Here is a 20,048-nt window from a genome sequence, read left to right on the forward strand (position 1 = left end):
GGCTGTGAGCGGTGTTTCGACGGTCTCTCAGCACCTGACATAGTGCTTGTCCAATTGAGATCTGTGTTAGCTTGTTGCTCTGTATTGCCTTTTTGATCGTTCCCATTGATCGTTCGGCCATTCTGTTTGCTTGCGGCCACAGAGACGCTATTCGTCGATCGTTGATCCCAAGGTACTCCACGAACCTTTTGCATTCGTCACTAGAGTGTGGTGTTCCTTTGTCTGTTTGTTGTGTCTGCGGTGACACCCATGCTGCCAATATGTCATCCAGAGCTGGCAAAGTTGCGTTAGCTGATATTGATGCCACTTGTCTCACTATGGGTAATCTGGATAATTCATCTATTACTACCAGTAGGTAATTTCCTGCCTTCAAATGCCCGTAGAAATCAGCTGCCAGCTCTGTCCATGCTGCTTTTGGAAATGCGGACATTTGCAGTGGCTCCTGCTTTGATGTGGGCCCCGTTATTTGGCAGATGTGACAGTACATCACACTTTCTTCTCCCATGTTGTCAAGTCCCGGGAACCATACTTTTTCCCGCACCATTTGTTTTGTTGCCACAGTCCCTCTATGTGACTCATGCGCCAATTCTGCTGTCCTTCTTCTCAGCGTCCGTGGTATTATTATCCGGGTGCCTCTCATCACTATTCCGTTCTCGCTTTCTGATGGTTCTTCGCTGATCTTTTTGAATGCCAACAGCAGCTCTTCCTTCAATACTTTTTCCCCCCAGCTGCTGTTGTTGTTGTCGTGCTTCCACCTTTGCTGTTTGGTCACCTTCATTATGGTCTGCATGGTGATGTCTTGTTTGGTCTCTTGTTCTAGTTCCTTTATTGTTATCGTTGCCGGTGTGTTATGCTTCAGTGCAAAGTTTAGATGTTCCTCCGCCATTGTTGTCGCTTGGGACACTTGTGGTAGTGTTCGCTTTGACATATCATCTGCTGTGTTGTGTTCCTTCCCCGGCTTGTGTATCATTTTGAAGTTATAATCCATCAGCCTTGTCCCCCACTTCTCTATCCTGGGCGGTCTCTTTCCGTTTGGGTGTCCGTATGTTGTCATCAGTGCTTGGTGATCTGTTATGATTGTGAACAGCTTTCTGTGGATGACCATGTGGTAGCGTTCACACGCCCACCATGCCGCCAAGCTCTCTTTTTTCAGCTGGGAGTATCTCGGCTGGCAGTATCCTTCTTCTACTTTTGATAGGCTTTTGCTCCCATATGCCACCATGTGTCTTGGGGAATCTTTTCCTGGTTTGTGTTGTGCCAATATTGCTCCCGGTTCCACTGGGCTGGCATTTACAGTCAGTTCAGTGTGCTGCTTGGGGTATTCTTTTCGGATGCTTCTTTTCTCTGGCATGGCCATGAGACCCATTGTTTGAGCTGTGATGATGCTCAGCAAACATGGCGCCGCGATGTCGCCCTTCAGCACATGAATGTCCTCTTTGATCTTTTGGTCTTCGTGTGTCGGCTCTTCTGTTAATTTCCCCATGTTTGTCACTTGTTTCCATGACCCCCAAGTGAGAACCTCAACTCGGGACAGTCTCGACGTCTGCTTTCCCTTCATCTCTTCGTATTCCGATATGCACATGATGTTATGTGTTTCACCGCTGTCCAAAACAAACTTTGTTTTCTGTCAGGTCACTACATATGGGACTGCCAAATGATATCTATTCCTGAATAAAAGCACTTTCAGAACGAAGTGAACGCTTTGTGGTCCGTACTTGTTGTGCCGCAGTGAGAATCTGTGAGGAACCAGGATTGTGTTCGATATAGATAATGTATATATTGATATATGTATATATATATATATATATATATATATATATATACATACGCACACACACATACATACATACACCCCCCTACTCCCAGAGAGGGAGGTTGACAATGATGAGTCCTCATGGGTTTATAGTCAAGGCTTCAGGTGGGGGCGACTCTTTTCATCCCTGGAGTGTTCTAATCGTCAACATAAGTAGAATCATGGAAAACTAGATGCCTCATATAAGTTTTTTGTTTGTGGTTTACAAGCATGCCTAAAAATGTAGTTTCCTGCATGTATTCTCCCTCAAGCGTGCTGTCTTGAAGTACTCCTGAATGTACTGCTTGACCTTCATTGTTTACAGCGCCAGACCTAGCACTCGAATATCCTTGCGTTTTCACTCTAGAACTCATTCCTTTTCCCATGAGGTGAGGAACCTTCTGCCTCAGGTTAAATACCTTGCCCGTTAATCTAGTTATTCCATCTTTCTGCTTGGCAGCTTGGTTCCTGCCGAGCTAGAACATGAACGTCTGCACCTTTCTGCAGAATGTAGGACCTTAGCGTAAGCTGTTGGAAGGCGCTTTGATATACAGTTGTGCAGAATCGATGGAGGGACTTCTCGGTTCTTCTACCTGCTACAGTTCCTCCATGGATACCTATCTCTCTATGGTTGGAGACTAGGTGAACTCTGTCAAATCAACCAGATACAAGAGACATAAAGACAGGAGTCTTCCCTTTTCCTTTGTTTTGCATTGTTAGATCTAGCTGTCCATATTTGATGTAGCTGACAAATTTATAAAAGTCTGGTCCTGTCACGTGTTATCCAAGTGCCAATTCTGATTGTTGTTGAATCATAATTTTTCTTTTAGGAACTAATTCAACCAAGCCATTAAGTCACCTGTGTCCTAATGACCGCTGATATGTGTAATCCCTGAAATTGGAACGGATTGCTGTATGAGCAAGGAGATATTGGCTCCATTTTGTATTTTCTCCGTGCACTACTTGCAGAAGAAGTGCCAACACTGGAATTTTCAAGGATTAAAGCTACATGAACTGAACATCAATAATGTAGGCAGTTTAAGAGCTAGACAACATTTATCTTACTGTTGTAATCCAGTGCCTGGATTAGTGGTTTTAATTTGCTATATAATAACGTCTCTACGGGCACCAGTGATCTTTACAAAGAGAGAAAGGTCACCAATGTAAACATTTTTGAGTCTTGTGCAATTTGTGGAGGTCTGCCAACGTTCTGTCTAATCTAATACCCACACTTTGGCCCAATGGTGAGTGGCTGGATTTAGTTGTGAGGTTACTGTGTGGCCAGACAGAACAATTTCAAACAGTCTTCCCACGGTTGGGTGATGGAATAACGTATGCTTTTACCAAGCATACTGGTTCCACGCCGTCTCAACAATGCAAGTCTTAAACCAAACATATACCTTTACCATGCATGCTTTTACAATGAATTATACATTGTTAAGGCATGTATGGTAAAGACATATCTGTAGTTAAGACTTGACCAGTAAGTCTTAACCCGGACCCCTGCCCCCTCCCTGACTCCTGAAAACCAGCCCCCGAACCCTAAAAATGACCTCGCTCTCCCCAAAGCCCTAAATGTGACCCAACCCCCTGAGCCTTAAAACCTACCCTGCCCTCTTAAGCCCTAAAAAATATTACGATCCCTGCCCCCATACGGACATCTAAAACTACACCCTCCCTCCTAGATAAAAGTCCTCCCCACAACCCTGAAAACTACCCCAGCCCTGAAAACTACCCCCAGCCCCGAAAACTACCCTGAACCCCCAGTCCTGAAAACGACCACGCCTGTCCCTGAAAACTACCCCAAACACCCTAGTCCCATTTACCTCACCACGTCCTCTCCCGATCTTTCTTCTTCCGCCAGCCAGCAACTATACCGTGTACTGCCTTATCCGCGCATATGCGTGGGTAAGGCAAGCATGGTTGCGGTTGCGAAGTTGGCACACACATGGCTCTGTTGGCATTGTTCCAACTGTTACCTGTCTTCCCACACCTGAATCTCTGGCTATTTTCAGTTAATACCCATGGATTCAGATATATCTATGCAGACTATTTTTCTCTAGGCCAAATTGATCTTGCAGCTCAAGCCTCATGTGATTTTACTGGCTGGATTTTGCAGCAGGTGAAATCTGGTGCAGTGTTGCCACAACTTGGAAATCTGGGTGTGAGAACACCAGGCTAGTCAAAATATGTTACACCAGTTTTCCAACTCGGGATTAAATGGTCCCCTCCTTTTAATCAAGGCCGTTGTGTTTACTTGATCCAAATTCTCTAACCTGTCTGCTGATTGCAATTTTATTCAAGAGTGTTGATTCATAAATAATTTATCATGGTCGAGAAGACCAAGGCATAGATCGAGTAACCACGGTCCTCCCTATTATACATATTGTTTTTATTGGTACTCATCCCTTCTGTGTTCCAGACTGGACAGACAACATACTGCATAGGGAGAAGATCCAGAAACAGAAATTTGCTACTATTGTGTGGCCCAGCATACAATCTTGGATATGGTTTGAGCAAGTGCAGTGTACTTTTTGTAAATAGTTTTGTTGTCTGACACCAAGAGGGACGTAGATTCAAGAGTGGTCAGCAATGGAAAGCACATACCCTGGTTTAGAACTACTAATATTTTGTACAATGAGTAAGTAAAAATCATGCACTTCCAAAAGGACGAAGGTCACCATGAAAGAACCTATTGAGGAAACCCAGTGCACTAGATATTTTACTTTAACAGAACATGACTTGCATTTTTAAAGCACCCCTAGCAATCCCAGTGCTGAATGACGCCTGTTTAATGTTATCCAACTGAATCTTGCTCATTTTTTCAATCTCAGAAGGATGAAAGACCGGGTGGATCTACCGTTATTCGATCCTGTGACCGTGAGGTCAAACACAGATTTCTGGAATGGATGCATTAGTCTACTGAGCAGCCAAACCGATGACTAGACCGTCTAACTGGGATATGTGGATTGATGCAGTGGAACGATAAAACATTGATCCTTGATTAGATCATACACCAACATTAAGGATATGTGTGTTGTATATATTGAATACTGTAAGGTATGAAACTGATACGTTCTACTAACTTATTTTCATTTGTTCTCCAAAAGGTGCTAAGGGTCCTAGTGAGGGCAGTGACGGATGAATTAGCCGATCGCCAAGGAGAACTAGCAACTGGCCAGAAGGGGAAGCTGAAGGAGCTATTTGGGAGAGTGACATCACGAGACACAAGTGATGGAGAAATATGGAGACTGTATGCACAACTCTGTGGAAACGGTGAAAGCGGTGATGCTCAGGATAATGAAAAGGTAAACAAATTTGTTTTAGGACGTTTTCCTCGTTTGCTGATCCCTAGAGGCTCGTTGTTGTGTCTCATGATCTCAAATGTGGACAGTCATAGCAGAGAATAGAATCTACATTTCTGAGTACAGATTGGTAAGCACTGTAAAGTTGCTGTGGAAACTTCGACTATATAGTTCTGTCAGAGAGATCACTGAAAGCTGGTGAGAAAAAGCAAGGGTTCCTCAGACCTGTAGTATTCTGCACAAATTTACCAAAATGAAGAAAGTATTGCAGCTTCTTTGCAATATGACTAGCCTTTTAGGATGTCGCTACTAAAAACACATTTGTGGACCTTGTATCAGATTGTTCGTTTCTTCCTACTTTACTGGTTAGAAGCATGGTCATTGTGTTCACAAGAGAAAAATCGAGAGCCTGTAAGAAGCCCTGTACATTTTTGCTGCACCTATATGTATTCAAGCAAGAGCAGACTAATGGGCAGTTCTTAATTTGTTAGGGAAAAAAAATTAAGTAATTTCCGGTGGCCATGGTTTTTCTTAGGACCCCTCCAACAGTAATGCTGAATTCCCAGGTTACCGAATACCAAGGCTACCTTGACTTGATACAACTTCTGAAAGACCTCTGGTAAAGTAAAACTATCTGTTTTGTAAAAGTCACTTTTTTGATTATTTATGCTTCAGTCCCCTGTCCCAGGATCAATTACTGACCAATTTTAGGCAGTTTGTTCACTTTTAGTGGCTAAAAGCCGACACCAATGAGAAGCTAATTTTAGCAAAAATGTTAGAATTTGATGGAGCTTTGCGGGGGTCCTCCCGCCCCACCATAGCTGCTGCCCGGCCTAATTTAGAGTTGGAGGAACCTCTGGCTGACTTTTGGTGGAGCCTCAGCTGGCAGTCGACAGTGAACCCTCACTCTGCGGTATGGCCACTCAACAATTGCTGAGTCATAGTGTCGGTTAACCTGCCCTATTGAGTCCTGGGAGGGCAAGACGGCCATCGCTGATTGTCCCTGCCCATGTCAACTGACACTGGCAAGGAATATGTAGAATGACCCGGTATGCAGAAAGAAAACACTTTCACATTGGACTTTGATTTTTATTTAGAGAAAAAAAATTCCCACTATGGGAGTTTTTTATTCTCAAAATAAAAAAGTGTACCCAGTGGGTTCTTTAAACATGGCACCCACTAAGCACACCTGCAGTGCTGCGAAGGGAGCTGCTGCAGTTGCAGCTCCCATCAAAGCACAGAGATCTCTGCCAGACAGGCATCTCCTCTGCCAGAGTTGAAACTTCCTCTCTGGTTTGCTGTTGACTGGAATATGACCCAAAACTTTAGGAAATTGCACTTGGCAAAGGACATGGGTAGTCTGGGGCAGGGTGATGGTGCTATTGCTATCCCACTTGGTGAAAATATATTAATCTTGCCGAGATGGGCTTGGCTTTGTGAGGTTAAGGGAATTATTAGCCTTGGCTAAGATTAGCTTACATGGCTTCAACTTCACTGTCTTGGATATATAGAGGAACTAGGCAAGGATGCTCCCTTCCTTCCGCACTATTTTCTCCGCCCATTGAACCACTTTCAGTCCTGGTGTAGCAAAGACATCATGGTTTCAGCATTGCATTAGGTGATCAATGCAGCATTGTTAAACTGCATGCTGAAGATCCCTAGTTAACGTTCCCAGACCCAAGACAGGCTTTCATGATCAACACTTTCCAACTTTTTTCAGCTGCCACCAACATTTAAAGTGAACTTGACTAAGTCCACATTTTTCAGTGTAGTTTGCTTGGTGTCCATGTGCTGGAGTGCTGTGTCGCAGAGTGCCCGAGGAGGACTGTCCTGCTTCGCTGGTTTGGGCCCTGCTCAAAGCTCTGTCTGTCCATGGGTGAGGTCCCCAGTATCTGCGGTTCGTATGCTGGCCCCTTTTGTCTCGTAGTGCCCATGATGGGCTTCTGCAGGCCCGGGGAAGGATCTTCTGCTTCATTGGCAAAAGAAGCTCTGACTTGGCCCTGACCGGACCCGGTGGGACTGTGGTCAGCACCACGGAGTCGCACATTTTACGGGGTTGCAGTCCAGCAGCCCCAGGTTGCAAGCACCATGACCCTGGGTACTCTTCACCAGCCCGCTGCGTTACTTTGTTCAACGGAGTCCTGCAGGCACCAGGTGGGCTCTCTCAATGGCCAGGTTAAGAAGCTCTGACCAGGCCTTGGGCCAGAGATCTAGATGGCCTGGGCTGGAAGCTCATTCCCATTCTCCATCTTCCGGCCGTCCCTGTCCCTCAGAGCCATGGGACTGGATCTTGGAAGCTGTGGAGGTCTCCCCTGCTCGGCCAGGTGAAGTAGCTCTGACTGAGCCCTGCATCAGAGCTCCAGCCAGCTCTGGGTGGAAGAGACTAGCCATGGGCTCCATTCTCTGGCCTTCCTTGTGGCATTATTCCTGGGATGGGATCAGGCCCAGAGAGGGCTTATTTGCTTAAACAGGAGGAGAAGAACCCCCCTGTGGGTCCCTCGTCAGATCTCCTGCAGGTATGGGAGTGGAAGTCCTTGGCTCAATTTTCCAGCTCACTGTGGCACAAAGTGCCCAGGTCTGGATCCTGCAGGCCTGCAAGGTCTCTGCTGCTTGGCTGGGTTTAGAGGTTCTGACTGGGCCTGAGTCAGAGCTCTAGCTGGCCTGGGGGTGGAAGACACCGACCCCCTAGGCTCCATTATCTGGCCTGTCGTTTCAATTAGAGACCAGGATGGAATCCAGCAGGCCTGGTAAGTCTCCACTCCTTGGTTGGTTTTAGAAGCTCTGATTGGCCTCCTGGTCAGAGCATCAGTTGGCCCTGGGGTGGTAGGCCCCAACCCTGGAATCCATTCCACGGATGTTGACTCACAATGAGACAGCCATTTCACTGCTCTTCCACCTCGTTACCTCTTTCCTGAATAATCATCACTCTGAATTCACCTTCAGTCATGGCACCTAATCTAGTAACCAAATTCAACGATATGCCATAATTCACCTACATGTAAAGGGTGTACCCACGAACACATTCCTTCATCTTCACCTCTCTTATGGAATTCAGCCAATGTTGTTGTTACCACACTGAATCGCCTTGGTTTAATCCGTTGCATCGACTAATATAAATTTGGCAATTGCTGAAGTGTGTTCAACTATTAAGTTTCCTCATCCTGAGTCTAAAGGGGAGGAATGGTACCGTTTGCCCACTGGCTTCCATAAAGTCAGGGTGCTGAGTGTAAAATCCAAGGGCCATATTATGAGCATGGAACACTTTCCCTGTTCCTTTCAAAAAGTGTGCCCGGTGCAAACAGGGACAGTGTGCTGTATTAGAAAGAATGTGCTGCCCCCAAAGGCAGCCGCAAACTCGCTCTACCCTCTGGGCAGTGCTTTCAAGTGAAATACAGAGCAGCTGTTTAAAAGCTGTTCTGTGTTGCACAGTGCAGGCGGCAACCCCCCTGCACTTTCAAGAGGGGAGAGAAATCCCCTTGCAGGCGGATTCATTGAGCGACTACACTCGCCTGCAGGGGGCGTCTGGAGGTCCATAGGACTGAAAGTGCGCCATCTTTTTGTGGGGCACTTTCATTGCTCCTCCTAAAGGTATGTTCCCCTCTGACCGCATCCATAATATAGCGTGGGTGCAGAGGTAGTCTGATTCCATAATTTGCATGGGGCAATGCAAATGAGGGAACGCCTTCTTAGGATATCGCTGGCGCAACATGTGTGCCGGTGCTATCTGTATTACAGAAGGGGACACACTACTGTCTGTGGCCTCCTCTGTAATACCAGGGCTCGAGTCGGGGTACCACGCGGGCAGGGCTCGAGTCGGGGTACCATGCGGGTGGACGGCGCCCCCCCCCCCCCACACTTATTTTACCGGGAGCTCGATAACTATAAACTGCAACTGAGTGCAAGCCATGTTTCGTGACGTCACTTTCTGTCATGACGTCGCGTCCCCCCCACTTCTTTTTTTGGGACTTCTTCCCTGTGTAATATCATTGTGCCCCTGGGGCGCCCAAAGCTGGTGCATACGCCAGTTGTGCCCCCGGGGCACAACTGGTGTCTGATGTACAAGCCTCACACAACTGCGCACCGGGCTGTCGAAACCGATAATTCCTTTCCAGCTGACACGACTTCTAAAGTCAGCTGCCCACAACAGAGTTCTCTCTCCACATGTGGCAATACAAATATTTTGGTCAGAGAGCTTTCCATTCTCAAGGCTCCACCCACGAAACAATCTGTGCAAACTCCAGGAAGATTCTCATGTTAACTTTTTGCACTAGTTCTCTTTACTCAACTACCTCGGCCACCTTTCAGGCTTTGTGTTCTTTTCAGCTCCCTATTTCAATTCCCTCACCACACGTGAGGGCTCTGAAGCAATGAAATGCCGCGTGGGGCCTGTGGAAACCTAACAAAAAAAATTACGTCAGCAACTAAACTGGACTGCTTGCCGATGGCGTCCATGTGTTCACGTGTCCATCAGTGAGCCTTACAGCCTGGATGCTAAACACTTCTGAAGGGCAAAGTTGCTGCATGGATATTTCTGAATGAAAAGGTTCCCTCCTCCTCTTCTCAGCCTCCAAGAATTTTGAATATCCAGCCCTGTCAGCTGTGACCTCACAAAGCACGGGTCACTTCCATTTGTCTAGACTGGATGTTACACATGTTGCGTATGCATGCTTTATGGCTGCCCCGCAATGCCAGTGTGAAACATCTGCAGCGCAGATGCGGCTCGCCGCCTTTGCTACGAAGGGCCTAGCCTCGCTCAGCGCAGGTTTGGAATACCAGAGCGCAGACAGGGTGCAGCTCTTTCCTGTTGGAATTACTTTAGCATATTTTGCAGCCTAGGGAATGTGTGCGGACTGTGTCCTTTATCGATCCCTAAAACTGTGAAGAGTGGCTGGAAGGAAGCAGGATGCCACAAGGTCAGATTAGGGCGCTAGGGGGGGGGGGGAGTGTTGCTTTGTGGCAAATACTGTGCTTGGGTCTGATTTGAAATACTGAGCGGAGTTAAAATAGGTTAATTTTCTTTGTTTACACGTATTCAGTGCTTAATTTGATCCGGTGCTTAGCACTGGCACTTAATTGTCAACACCGGGACCATATGGTGGCTCTGCTAAAAATGACTATTGGCTGCCACCTAAGCCATTCTTATAGCTTTGGGGGGCCTGAAATTGTCTGGATTGTTACACTTGTAGGAGTGTGATGGTAAGTAGTTGTCTTGTTACTGCCAATGGCAGCGCTGGCATGGGCAATGGGTGGTGCAAGGTGAAGTGGGCTCCTAACAGGGTTCTGGTACGTATTACATTTTTTTTTTTTTTACAAATTAAGTCCGCACTTATTAATTTTGCGAGGCATTGCTGGCAAATAACTCTTCATATAGATATCCGAAAATCGCACTTTATGAAGTCGTTACTCAAAAGTAAAGCGGTAATAGTCCTTATTTTTATTTTTTTTAACATATTTTTCGTCCATCAATTTGTATACTTGTGTGAGAATAGCTTCTATTTATTGGTTGCTATAATGCAAACATTTTTAAAGATCTTTGTGTGGACTTTGACTCCTCCCTTGATGTCATACAGGGCGGCAGTCAGATCCTTACCGAGGGACAAGTCTATGGAGGAAGAGAGGGGTCACTTATCCTATCAGGCCTCTTGCTGCTATCCACGTCAGTGGTCAGCAGTGCTTGGCACACACACCCTGTTGCTTTTGACATGTTGAAGACACTGCTGCATTTCTGGCACCCCCTTCTTGTAGAGACTTCATGTTCTGAGGCAGTAGATCACTTGTCTTTAAGTCTCAGTAGTCCACAAAGGCCACTTTGTCTTCAGGGATGCATTCCTCACAGAAAGGAGTGGAAATTCGGCCTCCTCAGTCCTTGTATCTGACAAATGTAGCTTACAGGTACAGTGCAGACAGACCCGGCGTTGAAGGAATGTCCAGTGGACTCACTGGATGGGAAAATAAAAAGTGACATCGGTTAAACCAATAGATCTGGTGTTGGTCGTCAGCCGTTGGCTTTGTCTATGCTTGTTTTATTTTGTCATGATTTTTGCAAAACGTTATGGTTGAGGAAGGTGCGGCCACTCATCAATCTAAAAAAACCAAACAATGGCTTCAACCAAAGATATTATTTGGGTGTTCAAAAGCATACATTGCCCTATTAGACCCTGTTATGTAAGAGAACTACTTTGTGTTTGCAAATGCCATCACACACAGTGGCATTTTACCCTTCCGCAATGAGCACATGCACACACTAAGAAGTTCTCTTGAGTGCCAGGGTCTTAAAGGGCAATGTATTTTTATGTAATGTAATGTAATGTAATGTATGTATACTTGTAAAGCGCACTGTTACCTCGTTACGTGGTGTCCTGGCGCTGTATACCGCTGGGGAACACTAAAAAGTATTTTTGGTTTCAGCCAATGGTTACTGACTAAACGCATGGTGAAGTTAGCCAATGGCTGAAGTGATCTGACCCACTGCCCTGTGGTGTATGATATAGCAGGCGGAAGAAAACATTTGAATGACACAAAAACAGACAAAGGAATAAAAAGGCCTGTCTGAAGGCCCAATGATTATATGTTGGTCATGGCACTTTTTGCACGGTTATCCCCAAACGTTTTGCCTTCCTCCGCCTACTTATCTGACCTTACTTTTGTTGGCTGTAGGACTCTGGGCACTTTACCAAAGCTAATCAGTGCTAAAGTGCAGGCGCTGTCCCCTTAAAACATGGTATGATTGGTATACTCCTATTTGGCATATTTAATTTACTTGTAAGACCCTTGTAAAGTGGTATGCTTTATACACAGGGCCTGTAAATTAAATGCTACTAGTGGGCCTGCATCACTGATTGTGCCACCCACAGAAGTAGTCTTTCAACCCTGTCTCAGTCCTGCCACTGTAGGACCTGCGTGAGCTATTTGCTGCCACTTTGACGTGGCATTTAAAACTACTTTTCAAGTCTTAAATTCCTCTTTTATTACACATGGGTCACCCATAGGGTAGGCCCTAGGTAGCCCTATGATCAGGGTACTGTGTAAGTAAAAGGTAGGACATGTGCCTTTGTTGTGTTGCATGTCCTGGTACTGACAAACAGTCTATTTTGTTTCTCACTGCAGCGAGGCCTACTCCTCTCATAGGCTAGCATTTGGAATTACCTTATATATTTTTTAAGTGGTAATTCCTGATCTGAAAGGAGCAGCATTGCCATGTGTGGCATGTTTATAATGGTAGTGATACATCCTGCTTACTGGTGTAGTTAACTTTTACATTACTATTTTAGAAATGTCACTTTTAGAAAGTGGGAATTTCTCTGTGGTTATAACTCTTTGTGCTTTGTAGCTTGACTCCAATCCATGTCTGGGCCTGGGTGGCAGGTACACTTTGTGTATACTTTCCAGACAGCCACCACACAGGAAGGGTTGGGTGTGACAGGACTACACCTGCATTCATCTGCATACTGATGGTTTTCCTGTGCTGGGAGAAGGCATTCACACTTTACAATTGTATAGTCTGTGTCCTGTCCTCACACAAAGGGCTGATTTACCCCCTACTGATGTCTGAAGCCAGGCCTGGGTTGAAAGTGATTGTTGCACACTTCAAAAGGTTCTTTTGAAGTAAGCCCTACATCAAAGGCATTTATGATTATAAGAAAGGATAAGAATGGATGAGAAGAAGTGACCCCATATTTTTGAAGCACATTTGGAACTGAAGCTCTATCAGAAGGACTCCTGCTTAAAGGACTCATCTGGACTGCTTTTCTGTTGGTTGCCCTGCTGCCTACCAACATGTGCGCTGCTTAAAGGACTCAACTGGACTACTTTTCTGCTTGTTGCCCTCTGCCTGCTGCTTTCTGACTCTGGTCCAGCAATACTGTGTGGACTTGTAACCAGACTTTGCTGGCTCTACAATTTCCCAATCACCAAGAGGACTTTTGTGCTGCCAGGATGGTCTGCCATTTGGGCTTGCTGCCTTGTTGTGTTGGCCTGCTGCCTGCTTATTGCTGGGCTGCAGGAGGGACTGCTACTAGGCCCCTGCCTTATGTGCTGGTCTTGATAGTTGCCCAGTCAAGATCAATCATGGCATTAGGCATTCTCCTACACCAATTAAAATAAACTGGGATGACTTAGACTGTGGACAAGGGGTACGCCTGTCTGAAATCATTGAGTCAGGAAGACAAGGGTCTTCTCAAATAAATATGTTTAATCTACATCTTCAAGCCTGGGCAGCCCTTGAAATGGAAGCTTGTGAAATCTGTTTAACGAGGAATGCAAGGGTCCCACCAGGAACCTGGACCCAGTCATCACACCTACTTACTGGGTCAAACATTTTGAAGAAATTAATAAAAATACAGTCTGTAGTAACGCCAATGCAACAATGACCCTTCCCGGCCTTAGCAAGAAAGTCATTATTCTAGGAAGATATACAGATACCTCGCCAGAGGGTACAAACTGCAGGGAATGTGTTTGAGTGCCCAGTGATATTTTTAGCAATGGTCCATCCCAATGCGCACCGGTGCCAGCATCATTTTTCAATGAAGCCTGTAAAGCCGAGGTGGCACCGTCCTCATGGCATTATAGTCCTCCTTCATAAAAAAGGCACATGCAATGACCCAGCTATCTATCACCCAATCTCACTGTTAGATGGCGCATGGAGGATCTATGGAAATCCCTACTCACCAGATTGGAAACCGGGCTGAGGAAAAAAGGATACTGTCATTATTTCGGGCGGGATTCAGAAAAGCCCATAGTATGATCGATCCACCAATGCGGCTATATAACATATGCCTAATATATTCTCATCTGAAAAATAAGACCTTGTACATGGCTTTTATAGACCTCAAAACTGCTTTTGGTTCAGTCAATAGAGCCATCTTGTGGCTAACCATCTTCCAACTACACCTACTATCCACACTTGTGACTGCTGTGCAACAACTGCATCACAACAACACATCAACCATCAGATATGTCTTCCAACGGGAATTGATGACTAGCTTTAAAAAAGTGCTGTAAGACAAGGCTGTGTCCTCATACCCCTTCAATTCAACCTCCTTATAAATGATGTTGGCAATACCCTCTTGAACTTGAATTTGGACTTTTCCCTCATTGTAGGAGATACAATCCTGATATTACTTTTCATCAATGATGCCGTTCTTTCCTGCACTGATTTCCCGATGCACAAATTGCTCAATGATTTTGAGAACAACTTTACAAATTAGAAGCTCGTGATAAGCACGTCAGAAACCAGATGTTTGACAGTCAATCACAGAAAACCTTTGAAGCTCACCTTCTACATTTATGAGCCGCACTTCAGCAGAGTCTGCTGCTACGATTACCTAGGGATCTGTTTTGATGAAACACGCTGACCAGAGCCGCTCAACTAGTCTAGTAGTGAAGACATATTGCAGCAATGCAGTGCTTAGATTTTTTCTTAAGTGTGGCAGCACATTTGTCTCAATGGCACTTTGCACCCACCAAATGAAAGGTGTGTCAGGAAGCGTCTGTGGTGCTGAACTCTGGGGGTTCAAAAATAGAAGGGGCCTCAGGAAGACAAAAAATAGATGTTCGAGGCATGTAAGCTTTTGATCACATGCTTTACATACTCCTGCCATCTAGTGTTGGGTCCGGATGTTTGCAAGTTGTTTTTCTTTGAAGAAGTCTTTCCAGTCATGAGGCAAGGTGACTCCTCCTTTCGGTGATTGTGCGCATGGGCATCAACTCCATTGTTAGATTGTTTTTTTCCACCATCGGGTTTGGATGTGAATTGCCGCGCTCCAGTTCGAAACCGTTCTTCGAGTTCCACTCGGTGTACAATCGACTATACCCGCATAGGTATTGTTTCGTACGCGTATCCCACTTCTCCGCGTATCATATCAGTTTCAGAAAATTTCAATTTCGATCAGAAAACTCGTGGAAGGCCGTTGGGCCTAATCTCATTGGTCCACCTCGCAGTCAATGGAACGGACTCTATTCAAATTCTGCCCTCGGTGCCACTCAAAATATCCGTGCACCGACTTGCAACTTGTGCTTATCTCCAGAGCACAACAAACAGAATGTGACGCATGCAGATCCTTTCAATCCAAGAAAACTCTATGAGTTCGTCGGGCTTGATATCATGAAATGCAAAAACAGAACATCAAATACATGCCGTACATATTCGGTGAAGGATCCGAGCAAGAAGAATTTGATGCACAAGGGCCAAAGAGGATCAGGAAGAGCAGCCCTTATCGATTCCTGAATCTGACTCGGAGATGGAAGGGGACATACTGCAGGGCTAAAGTCCTGTGAGTACTGAACACCCCTTGCCCCGAAATCCAGTTCAAACTTAACAAAAGGCTTCGGGTCCACCTCCGAGCCAAGGTTGGCACCGAGATGATGTCTCTGATTCCCCACCTAACTGCACAGTACCGAAATCTTTTGTCAAGCCTTCCTGCTCGGAATCACAGTGGTCAAAGTCGGCTACGGAGCCCAAACCTTCCATGCCGAAAGGTCATTCCATCCTGGCACCGAAGTCATCGGTGTTGGAACCAAAAAATGCTCCTTCAAAGCTGCAGGATCCGATTCTCGACTTACCACCTCCAAATCGGATCCTAAACAAAAGGATCTTTACATTAATCCCGAAACAGGACAACTTTTTACCAAACTGCCTCACAAACACAAACCAGAGTCAGAGGTCATAAAATATAAGATTCCTTTGAAAAATGAAGAATATTGGTACTGACACTGCTCCTCCTCCACCATGCTCCCCTACACCTTCACCACCTTCTCCAGTATTGGAACATTTACTTATCCCACCACATAATTCTCCACCCTCACACCGGATGATGGAGATATTCATTTACCTGTAGATCCCTGGAAAGACTACACTATTGATCCACCTACAGATAATGACCCAGACCTTTACCCTGCAAAGCCTTCCCCTCCTGACGACAATGTATGTTATTTAGAGTTGCTTGCTAGAGCTGCATAATATCACGGGGTACAACTACACAAAGAATCCCTAGAAGATCTCTTGTACAAAACTTTGAGTAGTAGACACAGATCTAGTCAGACACTCCCTATGCTCAAAGGTATGATAAGACATGCCAATGACATGTTCAAAGACCCTGTTCGTGCTTGCATTCGGACTCTCAGAATAGCTAAAAAGTATAAGTGTGCTCCCTCTGATCCAGTCTTCATTAAGAGGAAATTACCTCTATACTTACTCGTAGTCTCTAATGCCTGTAAACTGGTTAATTCACAAACCTCAGAGGAAGCCCCCCTCCGGACAAGGAATCAAATTTAATAGACGCCTCTGGCAAATGAATAACTGCCCAGGTGGCGAATCCTTGGCGCAGTGACAATACCAGGCCCACTTAGCCAGATTTGAAGAACGCACTGGGACAAAATGTAGCAATTGCTCCAATATCTCCCAGATGAGCACAAAGCTAAAGCACTGGATTTAGTACAAGAAGGAAAGCTCATCTCCAATTCCTCTATTAGATGTGCCTTAGATGCTGCCAACACTGTAGCTCGAGAGATTAACATTAGTGTGTTACTCAGGAGACATGCATGGTTAAGGATATCCGGTTTCAAACCTGAAGTCCAGCAATTCATCTTAAACATTCCATTTGATAAAGATCCTATTTTCGGGCCTGAAGTTGATCAGGCTTTAGAGAAAATGAAAAAAGACACTGAGGTAGCTAAGTCTATGGGAGCTTACTGTCTCCTTCAAACAGGGGCTCCTTTTGTTGCTTTTCTTATCGTGGGGGGTCTAAGACCACATCATCAGACACCAATGTTTCCTCCTATAAAGGCAACAATCAACCTTCCTCCACAAAATGTTTCTTTAGAGGAGGGTATAGAGGAAACAACAGCAAGGGTAGAGGAAAGGACTCCACACCCCGTAACTCCCCTTCCTCTAACAAGCAGTGACTTACCTACTCTTCCCTCCGATCATTTAACACCTGCCAGGGAACGTCTTCTACAATTCCTCCTCATTTGGCAATCTGTAACAACAGACAAATGGGTGTTAGGAATTATCCAACATGGTTATTGCCTGGAGCTTAACGCAAATCCTCAAACATTACACCCAGTTCTCACAAACTGCCGCCAGAACATTTACACCTCCTTAAACAGGAAGCCCAGTCTCTCTTTTTATTTTTTATTTTTTATTTTTTATCCTCATTGGCCAACTCGCCACCCAGTTTACTAATTGTTCCACCTGCTGGGTTTTTTGTATCTCATACGCTAGTGTATCGAGGAAGAGACATCAGGCTCACCTCCACAGAGTCCGGCTAGCGCATTATCCAAACCCTTGATGCCATTTGACCCATCCGGTGTGCCCATCTCATCCTCATTCCTGGAGCCTGAGTGTCAACCCAAATACTAGCGAGATAGGCGTAGGGCTTAATCATAGGATTGATGTTGCTTTGTTCGATAAATAATTCAACATTTCCCCATATGCCCAATCACCCAAAACGTAGAAGAAACGGTACCCAAAATGCTAGTTTTTTACTGGTGTGATTCAACATATCTAATTTCGCTGTATATCTCCTTGACTTTATCCAATCCAAAACATTTGGAGAGATGGGAGAGACCCACGACTTGCAAAGTTCTCTACGTGCCAGTAATACAGCATAAAAAATCAATTTCACATTGTCATTAATTCTATCTTCCTCTAGGTCATTCCTCCCAGTAATTATAAGTTCGGGGCTTACCTCTATTTGCAGGTTCAGAGCTTGAGATAAACAGTTACTCACATCTTGCCAAAAGCCTCTTATCTCTGGGCAAAAGACAAACATATGGAGGTCATCGGCGTTGGGGGTCTTACATTTTGCGCACTCCACCACTCCGCTTGATTTAAGTTTCGTCAATCTGCGCGGCGTCCAGTAGGCCCTGTGGATTGTGAACAGAAGGTTTCTCCTTAAATTCGCAGGTTTAACCACTCTGTATAGTATAGCCATAGATACTATACAGCCCAGTCTCTCTTGCTAAAAGGAACCATAGAGCCAGTACCATTACAATATCAAGGGTCAGGCGTTTACTCCCTGTATTTTCTAATTCCCAAAAGGAGGGTTTGTTAAGACTTATTCTGGACCTCAGAGAACTGAACCTCTACATACGTTCAGAACATTTCCACATGGTGACACTTCAACATGTGCTCCCACTTTTACATCAGTATGACTTTGTCTACTCTAGACTTAAAGTACGCATTATTCCACATTCCAATTCACCCCGCTCATAGCAAATATCTCAGATTTATGATAGTGGGTCAACATTACCAATTCAGAGTACTACCGTTTCGGGTCACCACTGCTCCCAGAGTATTTGCCACATGCCTGGCAGTAGTCACAGCTCATCTGAGAAGACAGCATATCCACCTCTTCCCCTATCTGGATGACTGGCTCATCAAAGCCAGCACTTACCAGAAGCGTCTTCAACACACTCAAGCCACAATTCACTTACTACACCAACTAGGGTTTACAGTGAATGCGCTGAAGTCCCATCTGCAGCCTTCAAACACATAGACTTATTTGGGAGCCACCATGGACACTTAAAACGTTCTAGCCTCTCCCAATGCAGCCAGAATTCATAGTATTCAGTCTCTTCTCACTCATTTTCAGCCCAACCACTGATTACCAGCCAGTGCCTTCATGCAAATGCTGGGAATGATGGCATCTTGCATCATAATCATACTCCATGCAAGACTCCACATGTGTCCCCTTCAAGAATGCTAGCAAGTCAGTGGAACCAGTCGCAGGGCAGTTTAACCGATCTGGTGTTGGTAGATGGCCGCACCCATCGCTTTCTGCAGTGGTGGAAACCACAAAATGTATCCAAAGGGCCGCCTTTCATCGACCCTGTTTCACAGACAGTGCTAACAGCAGACGCAGCGCTCACTGGTTGGGGTGCTCACTTACTGGATCAAGCAATCCAAGGATTGTAGCGTCTAAAGCACAAAAGTCTCCATATAAATCACCTAGAGCTACTAGCAGTGTTTCTAGTGCTCAAAGCCTTTCAAACTCACCTCATAGGCAAAGCTGTCCTAGTCTGCACGAACAACATGATATCTATGTACTCTATACAAAAACAGGGGGGGGGGACACACTCTCCAACTGTCACGCATAGCACAAGCAATTTGTAAATGGGCTACCTATACACCACAAGATGTATCTCCTGGCAGAACACCTTCCAGGAGTAAACAATCAGATTGCAGACCTTCTCAGTAGACAGAAGCAGCAAATCCACTAGTGGGAACTTCATCCTCCGGTTCTCCTCCCTTACTTTCATGAATGGGGATTTCCTCAGATAGACCTGTTCGCCACAGCAAAAAACGCCAAATGCCCAAGCTTCGCCTCCAGGTTCTTACACCTGCTTGCCAAAGGCAATGCCCTATGTATGAACTGGTCAGGGATATTTGCCTACACTTTTCCGCCTATCCCACTCATTCCACTGGTAGTTTGGAAGCTCAGGCAAGCATCCCTCAAACTAATTCTCATAGCTCCAACATGGGCATGTCAACCCTGGTTCTCCACCCTTTTGGAACTGTCAATAGTTCCACACCAAAAGCTGCATCTCACCTCCAGTCTCCTCACTCAGAGCCATGGTGAAATCAGGCATCCAAATCCCAAAGAGCTCAACCTGACGATCTGGCTCCTGAAATCATAGAGTTTGGTTATTTACACTTACCAGCAGACTTTATAAATATCCTGAAAGAGGCTATAAAGCCTACTACTAGGGCATGTTATGCATCAAAATGGAAGCAATTTGTTATCGTTTGTAACAAGAACAATATCAGTCCTCTTGATGATTCTGTACAGAACATTATCTGTTACCTGTTACATTTACAACAATCTGGACTAGCCTACACATCCATTCGCTTACATCTAGCTGTAGGAGCTACGTACTTACAAAACACACGAAACTTATCTCTTTTCCGAGTACCAGTGATTAAAGCCTTTCTAAAAGGATTAAAAACAGTG

At 45.3% G+C, this 20,048-nt stretch overlaps 1 protein-coding gene across 2 annotated transcripts in view; it reads left to right on the plus strand.

The window, feature by feature from the left end:
• Positions 1–20,048, plus strand: part of TTC27 (tetratricopeptide repeat domain 27) — a 1,731,040-nt gene that overhangs the window by 1,595,993 nt on the left and 114,999 nt on the right. For both annotated transcript variants that reach the window (XM_078648753.1, XM_078648752.1), the window contains exon 17: positions 4,903–5,100. In XM_078648753.1, the coding sequence (XP_078504879.1) occupies positions 4,903–5,100 (198 nt within the window). The remainder of the gene's footprint in view (positions 1–4,902; positions 5,101–20,048) is intronic.

The sequence above is a fragment of the Lissotriton helveticus genome, chromosome 6 (assembly GCF_964261635.1).
Source record: "Lissotriton helveticus chromosome 6, aLisHel1.1, whole genome shotgun sequence".
NCBI classification, from domain to species: Eukaryota; Metazoa; Chordata; class Amphibia; order Caudata; family Salamandridae; genus Lissotriton; species Lissotriton helveticus.